Below are 13,830 nucleotides of genomic sequence, written 5' to 3' on the forward strand. Positions count from 1 at the left end.
GTGCACCCACCCCCAGATCTAATTCCTCCAAAACAACAAAAACCAAAAACCCACTATCCCCATCAGCAATCACTCTCAGTTCCCTCCCCCAGCCCAGGCATCCCCCAGTCAGTTGTCTACAGTTTGCCTATTCTGGACAGTTCTCATAAATGAAGTCACTCACTATATGGCCTTTGGGTGTCCCACATTTTCCACACCTTGCTTTCACTGCTCATGCGATCGTAGCAGCAACACTTTATCCTGTGACTGCATGGTATGGCTGCATCACGTCTGTCCTTTTGCAGTTGTTGGATGCTTGGATTGTTTGTCCCTTTCCTTGTTGTGTTGAATGATGTTAACATTCGTGTACAACTTTGTTGTGTGGGCAGATGTTTTCAAGTTGTTGAATAAGTCTGGGATGGATTTGCAGGGTCCCATGGTAATGCTTTAACTTTTTGAGGAACTGCCAGTATTTTCCAAAACAGCCACACTCTTCTTACTTCACCAAACACTTGCTTGAGGCCAAACTAAGGGTGTCAAGTCATATCTTGTTTATATTCTTGTCCTGTATTTTGTATTCTTTAATGGAAAATTTTGAACAAGACCATGCAAGGCAGAGACCAGAGCAGCTTGCTTTTGAGGAGGAGGACTTGTGGCTTTGATAATGGCCACCATGGGGTGGCTGTGGCCAGTCATGGAGTTGGGTTTGACTTTGGGGGTGTTCTGGGCTGGATGTGATGCACGATGGTCTTTTCTCTGGGGGAAATTTCTGAAACCTTTGGACATGTAATAAGATGCAGAACATCATTCTCACTTGGTTTGAAATTTCATAGCTCACCCAGTGGCTTACAAATAGAAGCAAGGTCTACTTCTAAATCCATTGTCTTTTGGTGCTAAATAGACCACTCATACTATTTCTAGGATACACCGGCCCACATCCCACCTTCTCTTCTTGGCTTGCATTCTTTTCTATTCTTAGAGCTGACTGAGTTTTGCATTACATTTATCTCCTTAGTCATGAGCTTCAGCCAACCTCCAGTCTAAGGCATGAGTCTCCTAAGACCCTGACCCCAGGATGTATCAAGTACTAAATGGGGCTGCATTCCTGTGCTAGAGTTAGCACCTATTAACACACAGGTGAAGAACAGGTAACGAAGTCTATACAACCTCCCTCTGGAACCTAGCTTTCTCGTGATTTCTCTTGTCATTGCTGACATTTTTGTCATTGATCCATGGCTGTTGTCACAGAGGGAAAACAAGTCCACGGATCCCTTCAAACTCTCTTACCATCTGATCTTGTACACTTGGGTGCAGTTCTAGCAAAGACAGGTTCCACCAGCAGGCATAGTCCCAGCTTTACCTGTCAGTAATATTTGTTTGCTCGCTGATCATTGTGCATCTCTAGATGCTCACGGCAGGTACCTAGCCACCAGGCCTAGGCCTTATTTGCCCTTGGAATGCCACATTCTCAATCACTTCAGCTGGGCTTGAGCCAGAATTTGCTCCCGAGAAAAGGTCAAAAGGAAAGCGTGGCCAAGAGTGAGGGTCTGGGCAGTAAGAACCAGCAAGGCCCTGATCACTGGACGGATCCTAGAACGCATCAGTCAGTCTGAGCACCTCACTAAGGCAGTGCTTGTGGCAGTGAAAGGCCCATCCACTCACAGTAAAGGACCTGGGTAACCACTGAACCGTGACAGTGGTTATGAGCTACATAAAGCAAGTGCTGGGAAATTCACAGTGTAGTGGTTTACAGGGACAACTAAATGGGACGGGCCAGTCTGGAAGTTCAGTGCAGTAAATACTCATTTAACCCAAGGGCCAGTTAGCTCGTCACCATGGTCTGAGAAGTGGGAACTGTAAGACAGCAGCTGCCCAGATCTGCCTCAGAAAGTGAATGTCTTTCACTGTCTCCTTGTGCCCACTCAGCTCAGTTCCAAGTCAAGGCTCAGTGGACTGAGTACACATGGGTGTGGTAACCTGCATCACCTCTCAGACTAGCAGCAAGAGGGCCCAGGGAGGCCTCATGCTCGTCCCATCTCAGCCACTGGGAGGGGCATTGGCACAGGTCTGCTGAGCCCTTTGTGACTGTGTCCCATGATGTAGCCGGGTAACACACTCTTGCATGCCACAGCCTCCTGTCTCCTAAATGCTTGTTGTATGTCGACAGCACATCCTGGGCCCCAGTCCACAGCTCTCAGGAAAGGCCTTCAAGTTCCTTGTTGGCAAGGGCCCGTTGTAACTTGTGAATCATGCAGGTTGGAGAACTGCAAAAGGAAGTCTTTCCACATAGCACCAACAGCAGTACTCCCTGGAGTCTTGATAGAAACGAACACTCTCGGGGCCGCCTCAGACTTACTATATGTGAACTTGAACTTTAATTCTTTTTGTGTATACGGGTGTTTTGCGCGCATGTATGTATGTGCACTGGTTGCACGTCTGGTGCACACATGGGCCAAAAATGGCATCAGAACCCCTGGAATTGGAGTTACTGATAGTTGTGAGCTGTGATGCGGGTGCTGCGAATTGAACCCAGGTCCTCCGGAAGAACAGCCACTGTTCTTAACCATTGAGCCATCTCTCTAGCCCCAGTGAACTTGCCTTTTGACAAGTTCCCCACATTCCATGTGTACACTGAATTGGGTTGTTCAAGTGAACAGATAGCCCTTTACCTTCACCTGGATATCAGGAACAAGAGAACTAAGTCAGCCAGTCTTGGTTGACGGCATACATGATTAATGCATTCATATTCACATTTTACCTGGTTGTATCCCTAATAGCCACTCCATTCCCTTAGCCCTATGGCTCATTCAAGCATATTTCATAAACGTCTTTAAATATATGGGTGCCCTTGTGAGATAGCCACCCTGAGATCATTAGTCATTGAGCCTCACTTCTAAAGCAGAGAGGGTTAGAAAGGTCTGGTAGACTGACAGAAACCAAGTGTGGGAATGACTCCAGCACACGACTAGTAACAGCCTTCCTCATCTGTGAAATGGGTGTTACACATGCCTGCAGATTGCTGGGAAGTACCACAAAATGTGTCTTATTAAAGTGAGTGGGGGTCCAGTGGGTGTCGGCAGCTGTCATTACTAAAGACATATGGGTAAGTGAGAATGGAGCTCAGACACATAGGAGAGGAACTCTGGGCCAAACCAGTGCGGAGACAAGTGTTTATCTACTGCCCATAGTATGTGCAGCTTCTTATCCCAGACTGTACTTGCTACAACCCAAGATGAAGACTGGAGGCGTTAGTCAAGGTACTGGACACAGCCCTGAGGGGTGGCAGAACTAAACCAGCCTGGCTCTAAAACTCCTAAGTTCTTTTCAGTAGAACCAGACCTCACCTGGCCATGACCCACAGGCAAAACCCATCCCAGAATCTGGGAAAGAGGAGCTATCTGAGAAAGGAGAAATTCTGCGTAATCCCAGGGATGGACGTAGACTCTGAAACTGAGCCTGCTGGCTGGGCTTACATGTTCCTGAGCACTCAACAGCTACCTCACTAGCAGCGCCCAGATTAGAAGGGGCATCTGACACCATGCGACACCACCTCCACTCTGCAGGAGATAGCCCCCGTTAAACCCCTCTGAGGGTGAGGTAAGGGGCTCCTCTAGGCCCCAAAGCTGGGCTTGGGCTCTGTGCTGGATCATTCCACTAGATCCCAGCTGCTGCTCCTCTCCTTGGCCCTCTGGGGTTGGTAGGATGGAAGCTACTCTGCACTAAACAAAGGAAAAAGCCAATCAAAGGAAACAGTAGATGCATGAGAAAGATTTCCCCAGGGCCACACAGACCACAGAAATTTTGGTTCACATCCAAGCTTTCCCTGCTCAGTGTGGACCAAAACAGTCACAGGGGTCCTTAGTAAAAAATAAATAAAACACACACACACACACACACACACACACACACACACACACACACTAGCTCTCCTTCCTCCTCACTCAGCTACCCTGTTAGGAATTACCATGACAATTCAGCACCCTGGTCAGCACCCAGCCCCCCTGGTCCTGAGGAAAACTCTACATTCAGGTTGGCTGCTCTCCAAGCCAGGATAGCCCATTTCTGGAGGCAGGCAGACATATCTGAGAGGACAGGACCTGCCCTTCTTCCTGATCCCTGACACCATCATCCCTCCAAGCCTCCATAGGTCCCTCTGTCAGTACTCCTTGAGTTTTCGTCTCTTAAATGCTATAACTAAAACGGAACATAGCAACTACTCAAACCTCTGCTGAAAGAATGACTAGAATGCTTGAGTGGGTCCGAGCAGACACTCCCTTTAATCTTGCCACCACTGCCATGGCCAACTACTGTGTTAGTTGATATACCTGCAAAACTCTGGCATTTGGACTCCTGCCTTAATCTCTGATGGAAAGAATCATGATCAGCAATGGTGACACAGCTCGCCCATGAGTAGCTTCAGTGATAGATGTGGATACACAAAGAAATCAAGTAGGGAAGAAGAGAAAAGAAGAGAAGACAGGTTTGGTGAATGTCATTGGCCCCAGAGTCAATACTGACCCAGATGCCACACCTCCCAGGAAGAGGTTGGCATGGCAGCTGTCTCCTTTCCCTGTCCTTGTTCCCTTGGGCCAGAACTGATTAGTGAGTCTCCTTTTACTTGCTGCTTTTCTTTAGACCCAGGAGACCATCAGCCGCCACCCTGGCCTTGGAGACTGAGAAGTCAAATATGAAAAGGCCGCCAAGTTGAGGCATGGAGTCAAGGCCATGTCCTCTAGCTGTAGTTCTTACCCTCAAGGAGGGTCAGAGGATGCTACAGTATTGCTCCCACAGTGCATCTGACATAGAAGTCTTCCTTCCAGACAAATCTGAAAGTATAGGGAGGACAGGCCCTGTCACCACAATGCCACATTCATGCCTTGCAGCCTTCTCGTGGTATCCTGCACCTGTCCCCCTTCTCCAGATGATGAAGCCCAGGAACCCACCAGGGGTCCCACTACTCACTCCTCAGTCACCTGTGTACCCCCATCTACCTCATCTCACTAGCTGCTGAGGCCTAAGCCTCTGATCACATGTCTCTCTCTGCCTGGAACCCTCCCAATTCTCCACATCAATACCTCCTAGTTGTTTAAGATTCTTATTAAGCACTCCCTTTCCAAAACAAGCTAACCTCCAACTCACACAGATCTTCCTCCTCCTCTTCCTTCTCTCTCTCCCCTCCCCTCTCTCCCTCTCTCCTCTCCCTCTGCACCCCATATCACAGCAGTCTTGCCATCCTGCACAAGACAGCCTGGGTGCAGCCCAGCCAGGACTGTGCTCATCTGTCAAACCATGGCAGGATACCATGGATGAATGAGAGAACATGAATAGCAAGGCTATTAGAAAATGCAGGGCACTGTGCTAAGTGCTTTAAAGACACATTTACCCATCACCATAGTCTCACGGGGTAGCCATTGCAACTAGCACCGCTGCTTTCCAGAAGAAACAGGCCAGGGAACACTGACAATTGCCAAGCACATGAGCAGTCATCCTTTACACTGACGAACCAGCCTCCATGGACCCTCAGGTTCGGCCTCTGTCCCTCTGAGACTCATGTGCAGGCAATGCTCCAACACTGCGCCACCCTCTGCACTATGCAGGTGTCCTGTTGTCCATCTGCTCGGGACAAACGAGGAAGGGGAATGATGTAGGAAAGAAGATGCACACGGACTCAAGAACAAGAAGCTAGAGCAGGACAAAAATCAGGCTCTGGCCCCAAAGACTCTGGTTCTTCTCAAATGAACAATTTGGAAGCTTAGGGGAGTCTCAGCTAAATCCAACTAATTCCATTATGCTCCATGTCTGAAGATACCTAACTCCTGGCAATGTTAACATATCTATCTCCACTGATGGGCACTCCCTGCCACTCCGGTTCAGCCATGACCCCAGCAAGCTTCCCTCTCAGATCAATCTAACCCTGGAGAAATTAGAGAGAAAACCAACAAACTAAATGGGAGACATATCCCCACCATTGTCCATACCACTGACATCCGACTTCTAACGTAACCATGCCTCTAGCTTCTTGAAGCCTCCCATCTTCTTTTCCTGCCCCGTGCTTGCTGTCATCCACTGGATTGTGGTAACCAGCATGACCTGGTTCCCCTAGTTCTCAGCTCAGTCCCCTCCCCGAGTGCCAGGGTTCTGGAATCCCCCAGAACTCTCTTCTTTTCCCAATAAGGAAACAGGAGGGGAACTATAGAGGACACTGGACTGTTGCCAGGAGGGTGGCGAGCTTAAAACCATGGGGTCTGTGGCAGACAGAGGAAGAAACCATCATCAGCTTCCAGAGGATGCCCTGCCTTAGAGCTCCGCAGCCAGAGGCTGAGTCCTTGGCTCCCAAGCAAGGTCAAATGAGAAAGCTGCAGAGGTATAGACAGGGTGCAGTGTGTGTGTGTGTGTGTGTGTGTGTGTGTGTGTGTGTGTGTCCTCGTGCACAGAACTGTGTATGCAGGGAGGAGGACATTTGAAAGAGAATCCCTAGGAAGGTGATGCTATTCCCAAGAAAAGGAGCAATGGTGGTCGAATCAGCCAGCAACCCCTGTTGGCTGGGAGACTCAGACAGTACCTGTAAGGAAACAGAGATGGTGATGACAGGCCTGGGCCTCAGATGAGCAAGAGTCAGGATCACAGATTCCTCTGCCTCAGCAAGTGTCTCCTGGGTCCAGTTATCACTGGCTTATGTCATACCAGGGCCGGGAAGAGAACCTTTCTCCCTCAGGGGAACCCCTAAAACAAAGCTAAACCAAGGCCCAGAGAGGACGTTCCAGCTGCAGACCCACTGACAAGCCATGCCCACACTGCTAGTCATGGGATCTTCTGACCCTAAGACAGTATTCCAGCAAGGCTCCAGGGAGCTGGGCAGGTACTGTGGGGCTCCAGGACATTGCACAGGGCACTGCCTGCCCTGTCAGGAATAGGATGTTTTTGTTTCATCCTCTCATTCAAACATGAACACCTACTACATATGCCAACCATGTTTCTCACCCTAGGAATGTGGTATGACCCAGTTAGCCCACTTAAACAGAGAGGTGGGGTAACTTGCCCAAGCTCACACAGCCAGTAAGTGGCAGAGCTCATATTCAAACCCAGATCTTACCAGTTCGGAAAGCTCTGTCTATTCAGATACAATGAGGAAAGCAATATTGGGAACCTAATGGGGTGGCAGAGGCAGTTCTTAGAAGGGAGGCAGGCATGTTCCAGCGGCCACAGAGACAACTCCACATCTAATCCCAAAGAGACCCACAGAAGGTTCTCAGCACCTCCTCATCCTTCCCTGGCTCCTTCCTAAGCCTCGGTCCATGGGCTGTGAGATCTCAGCTGCATCTTGGGGAAATTCCGTCAGCACCTCTCAAATCGGCTTAATTCACGGACGAGGTAATGCCTGCCTTGATCCATTTGCATGTGGTTTCTAAAGAAGTTTCCCATCGGAATGCAAAGCAGGTTCCGCTGGCTTGGAAAAAAAAAACTGCCATTCCTATATTTTCCAGCAGATTTAGCCCCTAAGTACATTTCATTGTGCTTAAACTGACCCAAATGGACAGTGGTAGGCAGAGACTCTCAGTAGGAACTGTAGCCTAGCAGGCCTCCTCTACTGCCACCGGAATCCAAACTGCTCCGATTGATACGTTTATTACCATCACGGACTGGGGAAGCTGGGGCCCATCACTGGCAATGTCCTACCTCACTGTGATTCATCTAGCATGGTTCCTGCCACCTTGTCCAGTATTTCCCTGCTCCAGCAGGGGAAAAACCAACATATTTGATGAAGCCCTGGGATCGGGACCTTTTGCTCTCGTGACCTTTATCCTAGTTAAAGCCACACTAGCAGAACCTCCGAAGCCAAGCTGCACAATTTTGTCCCCCTCAGCCCTCCCCCAGCTCTCTGCTCTAGGCAAAAACCGCCAATGAGCAGACATTTGATCTGTCTCGGAAGCTGTGATATTATACTGCCCAGATGTTCAAGCTGCCTGAGCTGAAGGCTCATGTTCCACACAGTCAGGACCTCTCCAGCATAGACCCTGTGCCACCCCGGATTCTTACCCCCACCAACAGCTAGGATCTCAGCTTATACAGGCAGCTAAGATGGAGGGTGAGGGATCTGCCTGGAGCAGGGGCTCAGGGAAATGACCCTTTTAGAGTCTTCCCATAACCTAGACAGTATGTGCTCTGGAAGTCCTCTGAGGCCTTTTGGCCTGGACAGTGCTCCCCAAATTTCTGCCACCATCTCCTTGCCCCCTAATGCCTACTTCCATAGTCAGAAGTTTACATAGAGTTTGGAGGGATCCTGGAAATACTTCACTGAAGACAGAATGCCAACAGCAATCCATGTGGCTGGAGTCTCCAGGCCACTTAAGTGTGCCTTATATGTCACCAGATGACTGGCAACTGAAATTCACTGAGAAGGAAAGGCAGACATTACTAATTCAGCATTAAGGAAAACTGTTTTCTGCTACCAGGATGAGATCAGGCCTAAGTAACAGCTCACTAAGGGGGAGGGGGAGGTGATAAACCCCCAACATGCCCACAGAAATACAACCAAGTCCTCACACCTAGGTGCCCAGTGCGCTTCTGAAAGGAACCACTGCAGAAAATTAGCCACCATAGGAAACCAGATTCCAAGACCAATTCACACCGGGTCAAATTCTGGATTGAACCAAACCCATTCACCCAGGCTCTGTAGCAGGACCATGAGAACCACTGCTCCTGGCACTGGGAGTCACCAATGCAGGCCAGAAGGTGGCACTGACAATGGTCAGTCCCTGTCAAAAACCTTCATCCCTCTTTGTAGGTGGGCCAGAGGCAGACTGGCTTCCTATTCCCAGGGCAAATGTGGCTCATGGTGGCGCACCCAGTCCTATTCCTCACTTTAGAGACTGAGCAACCAAGGCCTGGAGAGGGGAGGGTTATGGTTCAGTCAGTAGGGTACTGCAGGGGGTCAACTCAGAACCGACTTCTCCCATCACCATGAAGCCACGCTCTGTTCCAGATGGTCACCCAACACTCTCACTTGGCTAGTGAAGACAGTAGGGGTCTCAGAATTCCCAAGGCATGAGGAACGGGGGTCACCCTTGCGCATGAGTCCCAACCCTGAGAAATGCCAAGCAACCTCATCTTCTAAGAGCAGTGGTTTCCAAAAATGTATTTTTAGCAGCAGAAGCCATCCTCCAAACAAAGCCTTATGCAAAAACTTCAAGCTGCAAAACACATCAGCAGTGCTTGCCTGAGTAGGGCCTAAGCCAGAACCCAGGCTGCTCCCACCCCAGCACCAAAACTCCCTCCACAGGGCCCTCTGTGGATCTCACTTTGAAGCCCCAAGTTTTGGGGGACTTCCAAGCTCTTCAGCTAAAGCAGCAAGATAGGGTGGACTCTTACTTAAGAGCCCTGTGTGGTATAGCTGGTCTCTGAGACTTGGACAACCTCATTCTCCACTAGGACCTGGCCCCCATCCCCAGCGAGCTGCCTCATACGCAGGTTGATGGAGCCATAGGTCTTCCTGGATCCCCTGCCAGGGACGAAGGTCTGCCTGCGGTACAGCTCACCCTTGCATAAAGAGACCATGAGCAACACAGACAGAAGCATGCCACCCACTGTGAGCAGCCCCAGGCCCGCGATGATGCACTTGTCCAGATGCGAGCCCAAGCGGGCGTAGTACATCTCCAGGCGCTCCATCTCCCTTGCTGTCACCGTGTCAGGGTTGACTCGGGCCTCTCGAGGGATGGCATATGCTGTTACCACCAGGAGGATTCCGCTCACCAAGAAAACCAGAGCAGAAACAAAGCCATAGTCCACTGGGCGGCTCACAGGTTCCAGGCCTGGCCCTTCCTCTGAATGCAAAGAAAGATCATCCCGCTGGGACCGGGGCAGTGAGGGGACACCTCCAGGGGGACTGGGGGAGCTACCCAGTCTGGCATCCCCAGGGTTCTGGAAATGAGTCTCATGCTCCTCAGAGAAGAAGCAGGCATTCTCCACACCCATCCTGGATGGCGCCACTGGGCCCAGCGGGGCTGGCCTCCTTGGAACCTGGGGACCATTGCTCAATGTCTTCAGTTCCAGACCAGGGGGAGATGCCATTGGGAAGAGCAACCCCAGCTCATGCCTTGGCCCCTTGGCAGCTAGAAGAGAAAACATAACGCCAGTTGAAATTGCCTGCTGAAGCTCAGTATCCCACTTGTCCTTGGCACAACTGTGGGGAGCTATGGACAGCAGAGCGATGTAGCCCACGCTAGGGAACCACTCCACAGTGGTGGGTGCAATTAGCCTCTCCGGGCCTCAGTTTTCTCATTGAAAAAGATTTCCCAGTGACAATACTGATACTACTCCCTCCTGCACTGCACTAATGGAGAGGCTGCAGTAGCCCACGTGTAAGGTGTTTAGTAGAGTACCTGGTAAGTATTAATAATGGGTGTCTTCATGATGGAGGAATTTAGAGGAAGCTGGAGAATGGAAAACCTTAACTGAGCTCAAAGCCAAACACCTCTGTGTAAGCAGGCAGGGACTGGAGGTGGGGGCAAAGAGGAAACACTACCAAATTCCTGGACACATACCAGACAGACTCAGTACACACATGCTTTTGTGCCAAAAGGCCACCAACCTACAGCCACGGGCTGGACTGAGTTCGCTGGAGTTCTGCTTATTTCACTCCCGATTCTATTCAGTGAGTTTTGGTGCATTAGTTGCCAAGATAAAGAAAAAAAAAAAAAAAGATTTCACCTCTTAAGCTTCGAGTTCCTGTAGAAAGCAGGTGAAGTTATCAGAGAAGGTACTGTTGGCATGGGCACGGCAATCTCAAGGACTGGTCCCACAGAAGTGGCAAAGCCTTCCCCACATGAGGCTCAGAGAGATGGCAAACCCTTCCCCAGGTCCAAATGCAAATACAGTGTGTGCAGAAAGTGTCCGCTTTAGCCTCTCCGTCCCCCACAAGTCTATGGCCTGGTGACTTCCGCTACAGAGACCGCCCCTACCAAGTTAGCTAAACTTGATCAGCAGTACATCAAAACCCTGCCCTCTTGTCTATCTGTAATATCCCTGCCTCTTGCTTTAGCCATATACAATAACCCTGCCTCCCTGTTGAGCTGCATATAATAAACCTGCTGATCAGGATTGCTGTGGTCTCTCACTATAGAACCCAGACCACCTGATCCCAGCTTTTCTGCATGTCCACGTGTCTGTCTTTTCTCCTTTCCCTTACTGCCCCAGTCAGGCCAATCCTTAGAGCCATGCAGATGCAGCAGGCTCTCATTCCCACCTTCTCCTGCAAATCTGACTGCCATGGGCCACCATCCCCTCACAACATACACCAGGCATTGGTAACTGGACGGGTTGTATTCTTCTCCACAGGCACACCTCCCTGGTGTGTCACTTCTGATCTCACAGCAGACGCACAATGTCCCACACGTACATCCACAGCCCAGGCACTAAATGCCCAGGTAACAGAGACCCTAGGCCTGGAGTGACTCTTGTGCCGATGTGTTTACACACCTGAACGCTGGTTCTCTGTGTTCTCAGGTCATTCTCCAGTGCTCTGTGGGCGCCCGTGTTTCTGTGCAAACGGGAGCAAATATATAAAGCGATGGTAAATGAGAGGAATACATGAGCAAAACTCCAAGGGGTTGAATGCGAGTCTCTCTGACCTTCCCATGGGGACTTGTTCTCTTAGCAAGCATATGGTCTTTCATCTCAGTTCAAAGGCTGGTCCTGCTTACAACTCCTTTCCATGGCTGCGTCCCTCCTCTACGTGTCTGTTTAATACATGCTTGCTGAGCTTCGACTGCCTGTTAGACTCTCACCTTAGCACCTCACTCAGGAATAGCTCAGCTCTATCACCATCTTAGAAAACGAGAGCAAGACATGGGGACTAGGGACTAATAGTTGAAAATGGGCACCCCAATAATCTCTATTCCCTACACACTTGCAAACCCACACGCTCCAACTTCCTTCCCTGGATCTTTCAGCCCTCACTTGAGACATCAACCTTGGGCATCCTAAGGGCAGAGATCTGTCTGAATCTCCCTGGGTCCCTGTCTCCTGCTCAATCTCCTCTCAGTTCACAGAGGAGAAATAGGAAGGAGGGAGGTGCTGGTTGACTTTTTGCTCTTGGCACTAAAAGCTAAGACCCTGAAAGTAAGTGCCACTTGTGGCCCCCACCCATCCAGCCCTCAGCAGGCCTGAAGAACTTGGGAGTGTCCCGTAACCCCTATCCTAGACTGGTACATCAGAGCCCCATAGCCAAGAAGATAGCTGGGGCACCCAAATTCTTAGAGCAAGACTCTCTTTTACCCAAAACTTTTTCCTTAGGGTGCCTGGGTGAAGGAGCAGACACAAGGAGGTCGTCTCTCTGATAAGCTTTAGAATGTCTGTTTAGTCTTTAGACACTTGGTAGGTTACTCAAGGGCATGCTCATAAATTACCCAGACATAAGCAGAGCCACACAGATGTTGGTGCCCACGTATCAAACCCAAAACAGCCCCAGCAATTGTATCTGCAGTCCTGTAGTTCCTAAAAGGCAAGCACTCCCGAACCTCCCACTCCCGTTCCCGTTCCACACTCACAGCCTTCGGGACTGTTCCCACAGCAATACCCACAAACCCGGGAAATAAGTGTGACTCACAGATCCACGGGTCACTCTGGTGGTACCCACAAGAGGGTAAAATTGAGGGAGATGGGGAAGGATGCAAGAGGGAAGGAGACAGAGAGAAAGGAAATAAAGGCTACCTCTAGCACTGCTAAGATATAAGCCGGATCCACCCAGACCTGCCCGAGTCCAGCACCCCCACCCATGGCGCACGCTGACACCCACCCCGGAGCTCGATACACTGCGAGGCTGGGTGAAGCTTCGCAAACCCAATCGATAGACACACGCACTCGTAGTACACAAAGCCTCGGGCGCGCAGATGCACACACGCAGGTCCACGCTGTTATACCCAAAGTTCCGCGCGAAAAGCCCCAGAGCCCAGGCCTCCCGCCTCCCCCGCGCCCGCCGGCCCGCAGTTCACACCCCCTGCTCCTGCCCTTGACCACCAACGCCACCAGCCAGACCAGGCCGGACTCGGCCGATCCGCAATCGCAGCGGGACGGTCCAGGGAGCCTGAGCTCGGCTGGGCCGGCGTGCGCTAGGGTGCCCGGGTCGCGTGTCCTTCGACCGGCCGCGAGGTCAGGAGAGCTGTCCTTCGCTGCCACTCCCCGCCTCGGGCCCTGCGCCGGCGGCTCGCGGTTGGCGTGCGGAGCCGTGCCGGGCCTCCCAGTCTCCGCACGCGGGATCACAGGGCTCCCGGCGGCAGAGGGTGTGCGCGGATCTCGGCCCGGTCGCCGCCTCGCCCTCCCCGGCTCCCGCCCCCTTTCCCTGCCCGCCCGCAGCGGCTGCCTGGGCGCACGTACCTGCTCGCTCCGGGCCGGGCTGCACCGCGTCGGCCGCTGGGGGGCTCCGAGGAGGAAGGGACAGGACGGAGTGGGAGCGGGGATCATGGAGCGCCGCCGTTCCAGCTCCGCCCGCGGCGGGCGAGGGCGCCCGGAGAGTTAGCGTGGGGAGGGAGAGGGAGGTGGCTGCTGGTGCCCGGCCCTTGCCGTCCCTGGGGCCACCTCTGTCTAGCCCGCACGCGCTGGCGAGGGAAACCTGAGGCTACGAGCCCGCGGCGCTGGGCGCAGGGGCGGGGCGGGGCGATGGAGAGGCGGAGGAGAAGACCCCTCCCCCGCCACTGGGGAGACCCTGCTGCACCCGGGAATGTCTTTCCCACCCCAGGTAAAACCCAGGATCCTCTTCAAGGCCTGCAGGTCCAACTTCTCATCACTCCGTGAGACTCGATGGCTCACGGGCGCCACGTGAAGGCTGAAACGAAGCCTCTGCCCACCTCAGTTTCT

General features: G+C 51.8%; 1 protein-coding gene across 2 annotated transcripts; it reads right to left on the reverse strand.

The window, feature by feature from the left end:
* Positions 1–28: 28 nt before the first annotated feature.
* Tmem74b (transmembrane protein 74B) lies at positions 29–13,623 on the reverse strand. Of its 2 annotated transcripts, XM_050151106.1 has the most exons (3): positions 13,351–13,623; positions 11,455–11,515; positions 29–10,088 (listed from the first exon to the last, which is right to left on the reverse strand). In XM_050151106.1, exon 3 carries the CDS (start codon positions 10,045–10,047, stop codon positions 9,349–9,351), a length of 699 nt encoding a protein of 232 aa, XP_050007063.1. In that variant the 5' UTR covers positions 10,048–10,088; positions 11,455–11,515; positions 13,351–13,623; the 3' UTR covers positions 29–9,348. The 2 variants fall into 2 exon arrangements, with proteins under 2 accessions (XP_050007063.1, XP_050007061.1); XM_050151104.1 differs by lacking the exon at positions 13,351–13,623 and having other exon boundaries at positions 11,455–13,260.
* Positions 13,624–13,830: the final 207 nt, after the last annotated feature.

Source organism: Alexandromys fortis, unplaced genomic scaffold, assembly GCF_014885135.2.
Source record: "Alexandromys fortis isolate MF-2015 unplaced genomic scaffold, M_Fortis_MF-2015_v1.1 scaffold_27, whole genome shotgun sequence".
NCBI classification, from domain to species: domain Eukaryota; kingdom Metazoa; phylum Chordata; class Mammalia; order Rodentia; family Cricetidae; genus Alexandromys; species Alexandromys fortis.

Coding starts and splice junctions, on each gene's coding strand:
- Tmem74b (XM_050151106.1), bottom strand. CDS start 10,047: ATGGCATCTCCCCCTGGTCTGGAACTGAAGACATTGAGCAATGGTCCC.